A 13,709-nucleotide genomic window follows, 5' to 3' on the forward strand; every position below is an offset into this window, starting at 1 on the left:
TGAGTGAAGCGTTCGACACTGTCCCTCATTACATCCTTGTGTCCATGCTGGTAAAACATGGGATTGATGGATGGCTAATGACACCATGTTGTGTGGTGCAGCTGACACAGTGGAGGGAAGGGAGGCCATCCAGAGGGACCTTGACAGGCTGGAGAGGTGGGCCCATACCTATCTCATGAAGTTCTTGGAGACCTGGACAGTAGAATTGAGTGCACCCTCAGAAAGTTTGCTGATGACACCAATGGTTGACACACTGGAGGGAAGAGACACCATCCATGCCAACCTTGAAAGGCTTGAGGGGTGGGCCCATGCCAACCTCATGAAGTTCCACAAGGCCAAGTGCAAGGTCATGCACTTGGGTTGCAGCAATCCCATGCATCAATACAGGCTGGGTGGAGAATGGATTGAGGACAGGCCTGAGGAGAAGGACCAGGGAGGAGTTTAGATGATTTAGATTAGATATGAGGAAGAAATTATTTCCTGTGAGGTTAGTGACACAGTGGCACAGGTTGCCAAAGGAAGCTGTGTATGTCTCTTCCCTGAAGTGTTCAGTGCCAGATTAGATGGGGCTTTGAGCAATCTGCTCTAGTGGAAGTTGTCCCTACCCATGCAGGGATCATCACTAGATGATCTTTAAGGTCCCTTCCAACCAAATCCATTCTATGATTAGTTACCTGTGATGTAGAAATACACTGTCATTGGTAATAAACTGACTGTAATAGTTGTCCTGTATTTATAATGGTAATAAGGCATATTACATAAACACAAGTGGTTTTCACAGTAGAAAAAAGTAAAATTAGATGAAGTTTGTTTTAAGTACATTAACAGTAGAACACTTCCCAGCTTTTGAGTAGCCTGTTAGTTTTACTGTTTCTTTCTGGAAGAATCTGAGGAAAAGAGGGAACACTATAATTACAGTGTAATAAAAGATCATAATGAACAATATAGAAGTCAAATGGTTAGATCCTGTTAGAGCGTAAGTTACAGGATTAAATATAGTTGTTATTATTATAATGTAAAAAGCTTTTATTGTCTTCTATGCTGTTTTGCAGTAAACTGTGACCTTTTATTCTGTTCTGTTAAAAGCAAATAATGATAGTTGTAGGAACTCTGTATACTAAGCTGCATAAGATTTGCATTATTTTGTGGTTAAATGGAAACTGGGGCAAATACTGAAGAGGGATTCAAGCAGCTAGACTATGCTATTCTAGAATAATGTTTGGGGTTATTTTTCTGTAACATATTTATAAATTTGCTGCTTTTTCTAGATTCTGGTCAGCTGGAACAGCAACTTGAGGAGGCCAGCAGTGCAAGGCGAGAGTTGGATGATGCTTCCAGACAAATAAAAGCTTTTGAGAAACAGGTCAGAATGCTGAAGCAAGAGAGGGAAGATCTTAATAAGGTAAAAGCATGTTGTCAGCATCTCTTCTAAACCCTAAGGACAATGTTATTTTTGTTCATTTTGCTTGAAATAACTTTCAAGTGTAAAATTAATGAACAACCAGCAAATCTGTAGCATGGCCTACTTTGCTTTCTACCTACTTTTTGAAGGCAAACATATTATTGAACACCACGTGTGTATGACTGCTGTGTGGTCCTAGGTGACTACTTCCAGAAAGTAAATAACTCCATGATCCAAATAGCAAAGAAGGTTTTATAGCTCCAGATTGAAGTGATAATGGTAGAGTTAAAAGGCTGAGTACAGAAAAACTATACTAGACAACTAATTTAGAGTATGGGTGAGATTGTAGCAGGGGGAATATGTCAAGAATATGGTATTAAGGCTTTGTCACAGTAGTGGCACATTGCCTAAATATGAAGATTGAAAAGTAATTAAAAATAACCACAGTTAAAGAACACTGGGTTTCCCTTGTTCCTTATTACTTGATTTACAATATACTTTCTTTCATGTCTCTTTTCTGTATTCATTGTTACATCAATTGGTGTGAAATAAGTCTAGTCTGTTTCTCATCATAATTATGTTTGTCCACTATTTTTGAGTCTATATTCAATGTTGATATGGCTACTGTATTTGACACTGTTTCTTTTAACCTTTAAGACTCTTGAAACCTTGAAAACTGACAGTTTGTCCAAGAAAGACCATCTCTCTTCTAAAAGAATTTGTAGTGATAAGGACCTCTTTTTTAACAACCTTAGAAAATGCTTTTAAATCTGTAGAGATTTCAACAGTGCCAAATACTAATTCTTCCTGCTATTCTTGTCATCCTCGGAATTGTTTTTCCATGCTTCTCTGTTCTGCTGTGTTTTGGTTCAATGTCATTAAACCATTTAAACTGTTGTGGTCCCTCATTTTTAGTATAGTAGCACTGATGTAGTACACATCAAGATTTGTGAAGGTATTGGCCTGTAGAGTGTTCACTGCACTAGCAGCATGGGTTCTTTTAAAGGAGTAATTATCATCTATTGCTGTTAATCACTACAGTTTTTTTTTGCCTGAAATTTTCTGTTACATTCCATTTTATGGTATAGTATGGGGAAATCCTACTCACCATTGCAGGTCATCTTTCAGAAGCTTCATTTTCATAAAGCAACATTTTCCTTTCAATTAAGGCAAAAACTTATTTTAATCATTTAGCTAATCATTAGTACTGTTCTTTTTATTCATTAAAGTAGTTCTTGAACAACTATACTAATGGTATTTTTTAATTAATTAAGCAAGGTATTTTTATATTTTAATGCAAGTGCTTGAAAGCCTTTTTGTTTAACCAATAATAATGAAGTAAATTCCTACTTGCTTTACATTCATGCATTTTTACTAACTTCAGTAGTCTAAAATTGGCATCTTTCTCTTTTATTTGCAGAGATGTACAATCTGTATCGTAGATGCTTTTATGAAAAGAAACAAATACATAGTTTCTGTTCACTCTGGAGAAGGTGTTGCATGTGCATCCAAAGACAGAATTGGTCTTGCAACTTTCTAGCTTTACTACTTAATTCTTTTTCTAAACTGTAGGAACTGGCAGAGTCTAGTGACAGATTAAAATCCCAAGCCAAAGAGCTGAAAGATGCACACAGCCAGCGGAAACTGGCAATGCAGGAGTTCTCAGAGATGAATGAGCGCCTGACAGACTTGCACTCTCAAAAACAAAAGCTTGCCCGCCAGCTCCGAGATAAGGAGGAAGAAATGGAAGTGGTGATGCAAAAAGTAGAAAGTTTAAGGCAAGAGTTACGCAGAACAGAGAGACTTAAAAAAGAAGTAAGTGGTGAAACGATTGTTTAGAATCTATGAAATAGTAGTCATGTGTAAGGTTTTCTGACAAAGTAATTTTTTAATGTTATCTATAAATCTGTAACTCTTTTTTGTTGTCTCAAACAGTACCAATTTTGCTTTCTAAGAATTTGAAGTGTCCAGTTTAGTGATGAAGATGGATCTCATATATTGAAAACCATCAATAGATTTTGAAAAAAGATCTAAGGTTCTTACTTATTTAAAATGTATGTACTTTTGTAGCTGGAAGTCCAAGCTGAAGCTGCAGCTGCTGAGGCATCCAAAGACAGGAAATTACGAGAGAGGAGTGAACAGTACTCTAAACAGTTGGAAAGTGAAGTAGAAGGGCTAAAGGTTAGTCTGTTTTGATATTAACACCTGCAAACCTACTAGTCAGCTAGGACAAGGATCTGTTTGATTGCTTTCAGATGTAGGATGAAAGCGTATTGTTTGTCAGTTCAGTTTTGTTTTGTTGTTGGTTTTTTTCCAGCATTTTATATGGCGCTCTGAAGAAATTAGACTCAAAAACTGTATGAGGGAGGTTCTTATTTCCACATGAGGATTGCAGTTCGTTTACAGTAAAATCATGTTCTCGATGTTTCATAGAGTAGGATAATTCTAAAATCTTTGAGCACAATGTCAGATTAGGCCTATTCTGGTTTTAATTTATATGTATAACACTGTTTTTTTAATTAGAATTCTGTGGGACATTTGTCAATATTAAGTCACTGCACAGAAAATTTGGGATTTTTTTGTCAACATTTTTTATTATTCCTTCCTTTGTTAAAGGAAAATAATTAAATCGATTCAGAACAAAGTTTGGGTTTGTAAAGTTTCTACTTCTGTGAATGCAGATTGTTATCTCAAAATTAAGATGTATTTCTTCTGCTTTCATCAGTCTTCACCATCAGCAAAAGAATTGTATGGTAGTTTAAGAGGTGAGAGGAATTCATAGGAAATCAATTGGTGGTAGTAAAGACTAAGGTCAGTGAGCTCATGGATGAAGCAGATCCTGTTGGGAAGAAGGCAGTGTGCCTTCTATTCTTCAACACTTACTTGCTGGGGTTCTGTGAAGTTATCAATGAGTGTGTGGATAAAGGAGAGACAGTGAATGTCTTGTATTTAGATATTTTAAAAATCAGGCTTGGTAGGAGTCAGCAGTGTCCTGGCAGACAAGAGGGCAAACCACATCCTGGGGTGTATTATACATCTTACAACTATCTGTGTGCCAGGGAGATGCATTATATCTCAGTTGCACCATTTGTCCACTTGGAACAGGCATGTATGAAAACATCTTTTTTTGGTTGTCACTCTTAAATTTGGGCAGGAAGAAGCTGAGAGGAAATTAAGTTTAAGATTTAGAAAATCTCAAAGGTAGTGGATAATGTCAATGGAAATGGCTTTTTACCAAAACCTACAGTACAACTGTACTTCTTCACACAGTGAGGGGTGAACTGGAACTTGTTGTCAAAGGAATTTGTGGTTGTGACAGTATCATCAGGTCCCTAAAGGGGTTGAACAAATGGTTGAACACCAGGTTCCCTCACTGTGCAGAGAGGTACCCTCTGATAGCTTTAGTCAACGATTGATGTATTCCAACGTGGAGTGGACCTCATAAAAAAGGCAGGCCTGGCTGTGGTCCTCAAAATATCTACTGTTTTAAGGAAGATACTGACCCAGTAAGCTATCTCTCAACATTATTCTTCACAGTGAAGCTAAATGTGATACTGGAATGGTAAGAGTAATGAAAGAATACTGTATGAGTAAGTGAAGAAGTTAATGACTTGGACAGCGTGTTGGAGGAAGTTACCAGTTCCAGTTACCATTTCTAATAAATATCTGATTCTAATGAAGCTTCCACTGATGTTGAAAACTAGAGCTGTATGTAACCACAGGAGAGCTTTCATTTTTATCAGAGCAATATTAAAATATTTACAGTCTCTTTCGTTTCATCATCAGTACATAATCACTGAATGGTTTAGGTTGGAAGGGGCCTTTAAAGGTCATCTGGTCCAACCTCTGCAGTAAGCAGACCAGGCTAATCAAAGCCCTGTAATACCTGGTCTTGAATGTCTCCAGGGTTGTGCTATCTACTACCTCTCTGGGCAACCTCATCACAAAAAAAATTACTTCCTTGCATCTAGTCTAAATCTGACCTCTTTCAGCTTGAAACCATTACCTCTTGTCCTATCACAACAGACCCTCTTAAAAAGCCTATTCTCATCTTTGTTTTAAGCCCCCTTTAAGTATTGAAAGGCTGCAATAAGGTCTCACCTGGAGCCTTCTCTTCTCCAGGCTGAAAAACCCCAGCTCTCTCAATCTGTCCTCATGGAAGAGATGCTCTAGCCCTCCGATCATCTTCATGGCTCTCCTCTGGACCAGCTCCAACAGCTCCATGTCTCCCCTGTGCTGAGGACCCCAGAACTGGATGCAGTACTCCAGGTGGAGTCTCACAAGAATGGAGCTGAGGGGAGAATCATTTCCCTCAACCTTCTGGTCATGCCTCTTTTGATGCAGCCCAGGATACAGTTGGATTTCTGGGCTGTTGAGCTTACATAGAGGTTCTCATCAACCAGTATCCCTGAGTCCTCTTAGGGCTTCTCTCAGTCCCTTTAAACGATATCAGTACTGTGGGTTGCCTTGTTCCTCCCCAGGTGCAGGGCGTTGTACTTGGCCTTCTTGAACCTCATGAGGTTCACACAGATCCACTTCTCAAGCTAAGATAAGTCTAGGTACTTCTCAAGCTTGTCCAAATACTTCTCAAGCTTGTCCAATAGATAGAAGCACTTATTATTAGTTTCTTTAGTGCACTAGAAGAATTTAAACTTGCTGTTTATTTCAGTAAAATTAAGTTATAAAGCCTTAGGTGGATATTCAGACAACAAATTACAGATACAGAAAAGGTGTGTCGGGTGAGTCTGTTTTGGGCCAGCTAGGCAATTTTTCATGCAGATTTGTATGTCTGATTTACCTTTTTGTTTATTCTCTTGTAAGTTAAATTTAAGAAAATTTAGACTAAATTTTGCATGTTAGATATTTAGGTATCATATTGAAAAGGAAATTCTGAACTCTTTCCTTCCTACCTGAACAACAGCACATTATTAAATTCAGAGGAATAATATAGTAGTCCACATGAATGACAATTAATAGGATTGTAGTAAGTAAGATTTTGTCTTTTTTAATGTGTTGCATTCAGCATATATTAATGCCATAAAACTTGGTGCTTTTAGCATTACAATACTAAATAAGATTCTTCATATTAATAACCAAGATAAATTATTACCACCATCTGCAAAGGGCATGATACAAGCCATGAAGCAATACAAAATAGCACTTGTAACAAAAGGCTAATCTCATTAAAGAAAAGCCAGAAGTCCTCAAAAAGTTTTAATGGTATGTTCACTTAGGATTACATTACTTAAATACTAAATTTTCCCATGCCACTTACTCTATTATTGCAATATTTGATGATTATTCTTTTTTCTTTGATGTCTGTTGATGTTGCAGTTCTGGTATCCATGTCACAAACATGTCTATACATACAGTAATATTTGCAACACTGTTGTCACATTGCACTATTCAGGTTCCAAACAACCTAATGAAAGAGTTGCTGTATGGAGGTTGTACCTTTCCTGGGGGTTCCAGTTACATCAGTTACCTGTACTTCCAGAAAACACTTTTTCTATTTTAAAAATTGAAAGAATTCCCAACTAAGTTAAGAGCAGCGAGAAAAGTAAGAAGTAAGATGATGGCACTTGATGTTAAAAGGTCAGCCTTTAGTCTCTTCACAGATCTGCTTGGTAGCATAAAATGGGACAAAGCCCTGGATGGGAAGGGAGCCCAAGAAAGCTGGTCCATATTCAGGGATCACCTCCTATGTGCCCAGGACCTGTGTGTCCCAGTGAAGAGGATGGCAGGAAGGAGTGCCAGGAGGGGCCTGCATGTGGATTAGCAAGGAAGTCCTGGACACATTTAGGGATAAAAAGAAGGTTTACAAAGGATAGAAGCAAGGACAGATACCTTGGGAGAAGTACAGAAAAGAAGTCAGAGAAGCAAGAGATAGGTTAGGAAAGCAAAAGCAAAGATAGAATTGGATCTGGCAAAGGTGGTGAAGGGTAACAAGAAAAATGTCTATAGGTATGTCAATAACAAGAGAAGATTAGGGAAAATATGGGCACTTCCCTGAAGGAAATAGGAGAGCTGCTCACCCAAGATGTAGAGAAAGCCAAGGTCCTCAATGACTACTTTGCCTCTGTCTCCACTGGCAAGGACTCTGGTCACACCCTTCATGCTACAGAAGCTAAGGGCAGGGACTGGGAAAAGGGAGATCCACCCACTGTAGATGAAGAGCAAATTCAAGACTGCCTAAGGAACTTGAAGGTGGACAAGTCCGTGGAACCTGCTGGCATTCACCCCTGGCTTCTGAAAGAACTGGTGGATGAAGTTTCAAAGCCACTCTCCATCAGATTTGAAAAGTCTGGTGAAGTACCTGCTGACTGGAAAAGGGGAAACATAACCCCCATTTTCAAAAATGGAAAAAAAAGAAGACCCAGGGAACTAGAGGCCAGTCAGTCTCATCTCTGTATCTGGCAAAATCATGGAGCAGATCCTCCTGAAGGCTCTGCTAATCAGATAACAACAGGGTGATTGGTGTCAGCCAACACAGCTTCACTAAGGGCAAGTCCTGCTTGACTAATTTGGCCTGACTAATTTTACGATGGGGACGCAGCCTTGGTGGAGAAAGACAGAGCAACAGACATCATCTACCTGGACCTATACAAAGCATTTGACACTGTCCTGCACAACATTCTGATCTCTAAACGGGAACAATATGGATTTGAAGGATGGGCCACTCATTGGGTGGGGAACTGGCTGGCTGGTAGCACCCAAAGAGTTGTGATCAGTGGCTCAGTGTCCAAATGGAGATGTGTGATGCGTGGTGTTCCTCAAGGGTCAGTACTCAGAGCAGTGCTGTTTGACATCTTTGTCAGCAACATAGACAGTGGGATTGAATGCATCCTCAGCAAGTTTGCTAACGACAGTGAATTTTGTGGTGAAGTCAACATGCAGGAGGGAAAGGATGCCTTCCAGAAGGATCTTGACAGGCTCGAGAAGATGGCTCATGCAAACTGCGTGAAGTTCAACAAGGCCAAGTGCAAGGTTCTGCACCTGGGTGGAGGCAATTCCATCCATGAATACAGGTTGGAAGGAGAAAGAATTAAGGACAGCCCTGAGGAGAAGGACTTGGCAGCAGTGGTGGTGGACCAGAAGCTCAACATGAGCCATCAGTGTGCACTTAAAGCCCAGAAATCCAATGGTGTCCTGTGCTGCATCAAAGATTTCCTTCTCTGGAGACATGCAAAACCCTCCTGGACATGTTCCTGTGTGACCTACAGGCGGGTTGGACTCAATGATCTCACAAGGTCCATTCCAAACCCTAGAGGGCCCTAGGGGGCTAAAAGAAAGTTGGGGTAGGATTTTTAACCTGGATGTGTAGTGAGAGGACAAGGGGCAGTGTTTTAAAACTTTAAGAGGGGAGAGTTAGATTAGAAGTTAGGAGAAAATTCTTTCCTGTGAGGGTGGTGAGTCACTGGAACAGGTTGCCCAGGGAGGTGGTGGAAGCTTTTAAGGCCATCTTGGAAGGGGCCTTGAGCAATCTGATCTAGGGGGAGGTGTCCCTGCTCATACAGGGGGTTGGAGCAAGATGACCTTTAAGGTCCCTTCCAACCCTAGTCATTCTATTATTCTTTGATTCTGTGCAAGGTTATACATATGTTTACCTTAAAAAGTACTCCCATATTGGGATTACATTGCATGTCATGTCATTATCTCATTCTGAACATGAACTTACTCCTCCTCTGTGTTGTGGCAGGACTTTGAGTTTAGTAAGTGCAGCATTTGGTGCAAATATGTACGTATCTTGAAGCAATGTGTAAAGACTACTGAAATGTCAGAAAACCTCAGCAGTAGAACTATGCAGCTGCAAAAACTCATTTTTCTTATTAATCCACAGTAATGCAAATGTTTGATTTAAGTAAAATAGATCAGGTTTCCCTCCTGACTTATGAAATCCACTATTGTTTCTGTAGCTAGATTTCAGCTTTCAGATTTCAGTTCAGCCTCTGCCTGTCTTAACTTTGCTTTTTCTGTTCCTGAAAGTCACTTGAACTTGTTGCTGTTAACTGTGTAAGTGGGACTAGAAAATCTTCAAGTTGGTTGCTTTCTCGATGCATAGAAATGGAGTCAGAATGTGATCAGAGATGTTTAAAGTGATGATGGCATTTCAGTAGCTTGAAAACTATTTCTGCATTTATTTCATAAAATAATAAAGAGTACAGTTCATATCTATAACAAATTTTTAAAAAAATTAAGATAGAGTTGTGTAACTTAAGTCTGTCGTAGAATATTTTCTAAGCATAGACTTATGAATATTGAGTTGTTATTAAGCATAATTTTTAGCCTTTTTGAGTACTAACTTGGGGCTGTTTATTTTAGCAAAAACAGGTTGGTCGCTCGCCTGGGATAAGCAGTATAGAACACCAGCAAGAGATTACTAAATTAAAAGCAGACCTGGAAAAGAAAAGTGTTTTCTATGAAGAGGAACTATCTAAACGTGAAATAATGCATGCTAATGAAATAAAAAGTCTGAAGAAAGAACTGTGTGATGCAGAGAGCCAGCAGCTTGCCCTCAAGAAGGAGATCATGGTTTTGAAAGACAAGTTAGAGAAAACCAGAAGAGAAAAGTGAGTATTTTATGGAATTTACCTTTAAGCTCAAAATATCTTTCAAGTCTGCTAGTATGTTTGCAGACACACTATCATGTCCTTGACTGTATGGCAGACCAGTTCATTTTAGTTGAGCTAATACTGGGGCTGGAAATAGTCACCTTTAAAAACAGAACAAGAAGTCCAGACTCCTGTACTGGAACAGTTAATTTTGCACCAGAATTCTTGCACTGACTGACCATTCCAAGATATGGTACTTGAGCTGTAGCTTATGTTTCAGTTTAAAGTAGTTTTTGACATTTTTTTCTGTTTGATATTTTAATCTTTTGATGCAAAACTAACAGCTATTGAGTCTACCAGCACATGAACAGTCACTTAATGCAGGCAAAGGCTAATCCGTGATGGGTTCCATACAGTGTTAACTGTCATCAGACTACAGTAGGCATAGCTGCTACAGTAGTAGCTGCTTTATCTCTTCTGACATGCAATTTGTTGATTTTTATTCTCCCATGTGGTGGATCTTGCAACTGGCCTTGAGACTGTTCCTTGAGGCATTCTTCAATAAAAACAAGATTTTCCTGTTGAGGAGTGTAGGAGTAGGAGTGTATGACTCCTGTGAGGAGTCATATATTGCATATGTTCACTTTCATTCGTTAAAAACTCAGAATGCTTTGTAGACACTAACACAGATGCTTCTTTTTTTTGCTGTAATAAGATGGCATATTAGAAAAAACATGGAGAAGTTCCTGCTGAAAACTGTAGCAAGTCCTTAATATAAGTAATAGATAAATAATTTTTTAAAAAAGCTTATGCAAATAGAAGTGGAAACCCTGCTTCTCTTGTAAATTGTTTCCAGAGGTGAATTAGATTGTACAGCGTAGAATCCAGTGGATGAACTGTTTCTTTCCTAGAGTACAGCTGTTATTCATAGGCTGGATATATTAACACAGTAGTTTGCTGCTTTATTCTAGTTGAGAAATAAAACTTGAATCAGCAGCATGTTTTCATTGTACCACAACTTACAACGTAGGTTGTACCACAACTTACAACACATAGGTCTTGCTGACCTATGAGTTACAAACACCAAAAAAAGCTATACTATTTTGTAATAAATAGATGTGATAGTATGATACTCCTTTAATGTCATGTCAGTCCAGTAGTGTGACAGAAGGAGAAATAATCAGTAAAGAATTATTAGTACCTCTTTTGACAGGCTAAACTGTTAAAGATTATGACTCCAAACACTGACCAGACCAAAACCACTTTGGTGTTTTATCAGGACCATTCTGATGTTACCTGGCTGCAAAAGTCCTAACTAGATGTCCATTATATGAAAAATAATAAATAGCCTAACAGTGCTGATTTGCTTCATACTACATAGTTCATAAATGAAAAAAAGAATTGGATGCAAATCTAAAATGGGTGCTGAAGTAACTATATGTTTCTGTATGTGTTTCAAGTGTTGGTGTAAGAGAACATTTTAAAGCATTAATAGCAGCACGTTATGTGACTGGAATCATATATTTGATCTTAAAGCTTCAGCATCATACAAAGCCAGGTGTACACACAAATGATGAATGATTAATGAAGACCTGATCTTAACTGAGTTTTGTTAAATGGTTCTGCAGAATATCATGAAGTTATTAGGACTGCACAGTAATGCCAAAGTCCACTGTTCAAGGTTTGCTATGGAATGCCTTCTGTAGTAGTTCAGGGATTTAGAAGGGAAGTTTACATACTAGGAATAAAAGAATTGCTGTTAGATTCTCAGTATTTTGGAGTTTTTCTTAATTTTGTTTGTTCGTTTGTTTCTGTTTACATATACTGTTCTTAGCTTTTCTAGTCAGGCAAGCAAAGCTTTTTGTAAGTCTGCCAGTGTAGAGAAGGTCATTGCAAGTGTTGAAAATTAAGCCCCTGGGGGCTTTATGCTCAAATCAGTGCAATTATTTCAACAGTATTCCAACAGTAGGCTTCAGCTGGGTGTGATGTTTGACTGTGTGTATACAGTTTGGGGAAAAAAAATTTAATAGTCAAAAAGTAATCTTTAGTGCTTACTAAAAAGGCTTTGATAAGAGGCTCAACAAGGCCAAGTGCAAGGTTCTGTACTTGGGTTGCATGAATACAAGTTGGAAGGAGAAAGGATTGAGGACAGCCCTGCGGAGAAGGACTTTGTGGTGCTGCTGCACCAGGAGCTCAATGTCAACCATCATTGTGCACTTCCACCCAGCCAGCTGTGTCCTGGGCTGCATCAGAAGCATAGACAAGGAAGGTGATTCTCCCCCTCTACTCTGCTCTTGTGAGACCTCATCTGGAGTACTGTGTCCAGTTCTGGAGTGCCAACACAAGAGGGACGTAGAGCACCTTGAACATGTCCAGAGGAAAACTGCTAAAATGATCAGAGGGCTGAAGCACCTCCCCTATGAAGTTGGGGGTTGCTCAGCCTAGAGAAGGGGAGGCTCTAGGGTGATGTTATAGCAACTTTCTAATATCTGAAGGGGGCCTACAAGAAAGCTGGGGTAGGGCTTTTTGCATGCATGTGTAGTAAGAGAACAAGGGGCAATGGTTTAAAATTTGAAGAGGATTAGGTAGAGTTTAGGAGGAAATTGATTTCTGTGAGGGTGGTGAGTCACTGGAACAGGTTGCCCAGAGAGGTGGTGGAAGCTTTTAAGGCCAGCTTGGATGGGGCCTTTAGCAACCTGATATCCCTGCCTGTGCAGGGGGTTGGAGCAAGATGACCTCTGAGGTCATCACCATTCTGTGGTTCTCTGAAGAGGTTGTGATTGCATTACTTCATAAAGGTTATATAGTATAGAGTGAATTATGGAGGTTATTCTAAGCAAGGGTAAATAAGACCTTTGCCAAAATCTGTGTATACTTTTTAATGTAACTTGCATATTGGTGGTTTGCATTTCATTTTTTTAAGTAGGTGTTTTTTCTTTGTTTCCTTCAAATCTAAGCTTTCTTACTCTATCAAACAGCGTAAGTCTTCAAGGGAAGGTAACTTACCTTTTTGTAAAAATTATTGCCCTTCGATAATAGTCTTATTAACTGCATGCCAATAAAATTGGGAATGTGGGAACACAGGATTAGGCCAGTGATCTGTGTAGCATAATTTCTTAGAATTATCATTATGAAATATTTCAGGAGGTGCAAGAAACTTTATAAAATAAACCATGTTTGTATGTAGTGAAATGAGGCAACCAGGTGCCATTAATTGCCAGGTAGTGGGCATGAGCTTGTGTTAAGCCCACCTGTGCCTGATTAGGGTGGGCCCCTACTGCACATGAGCAGGATTAGGGGGCCAATAAAGCTCACACCTGAGGAAGCCAGGGAGGAGGCTATAGCCACTTTTGGAGCAGTAGCACCAATTCAGGCTGGTCAGCCCTGAGAGCATTAGACTCAGCACTATTAGTGAGTTTCTGCTGGAACACCTGGTTGGACCGTGGAGTGCTGTGTCCTAAAAAAGGTTTGTCTTGCTACATTTGTATAACTTTCTTCCAAGCTCTCCATTTAACTATGGATTTTATAAAGCAGAGCTTTATAAACGGCACTTGCTTTTAGAAAGAAGCCTGGGGGCTGGTGTTTGTATTGGATACGATTTTCTTGATTTCAAAACTGTAAGGTAAAATATTTCTCCCCTTTGTACAGCTGCAGTGACAAAAGGGGAACATTATGCAGTGCTTCACATTACTTGCATACGGTTTGCTACAATTATTTTACTCATTAAAAGAAAGCTGGATCATGTATGATTTCTT

General features: G+C 39.2%; 1 protein-coding gene across 10 annotated transcripts in view; it reads left to right on the forward strand.

The window, feature by feature from the left end:
- The window catches only part of CDC42BPA (CDC42 binding protein kinase alpha), a 192,403-nt gene that overhangs the window by 111,704 nt on the left and 66,990 nt on the right, over positions 1–13,709 (forward strand). For 7 of the 10 annotated variants that reach the window (XM_071739874.1, XM_071739878.1, XM_071739881.1 and 4 more), the window contains 4 exons: positions 1,269–1,402; positions 2,975–3,217; positions 3,473–3,583; positions 9,725–9,972. In XM_071739874.1, coding sequence (XP_071595975.1) covers positions 1,269–1,402; positions 2,975–3,217; positions 3,473–3,583; positions 9,725–9,972 — 736 coding nt within the window. The remainder of the gene's footprint in view (positions 1–1,268; positions 1,403–2,974; positions 3,218–3,472; positions 3,584–9,724; positions 9,973–13,709) is intronic. The other 3 variants (XM_071739880.1, XM_071739883.1, XM_071739877.1) reach the window with 2 other exon arrangements.

Source organism: Heliangelus exortis, chromosome 3, assembly GCF_036169615.1.
Source record: "Heliangelus exortis chromosome 3, bHelExo1.hap1, whole genome shotgun sequence".
Lineage (NCBI taxonomy): Eukaryota > Metazoa > Chordata > Aves > Apodiformes > Trochilidae > Heliangelus > Heliangelus exortis.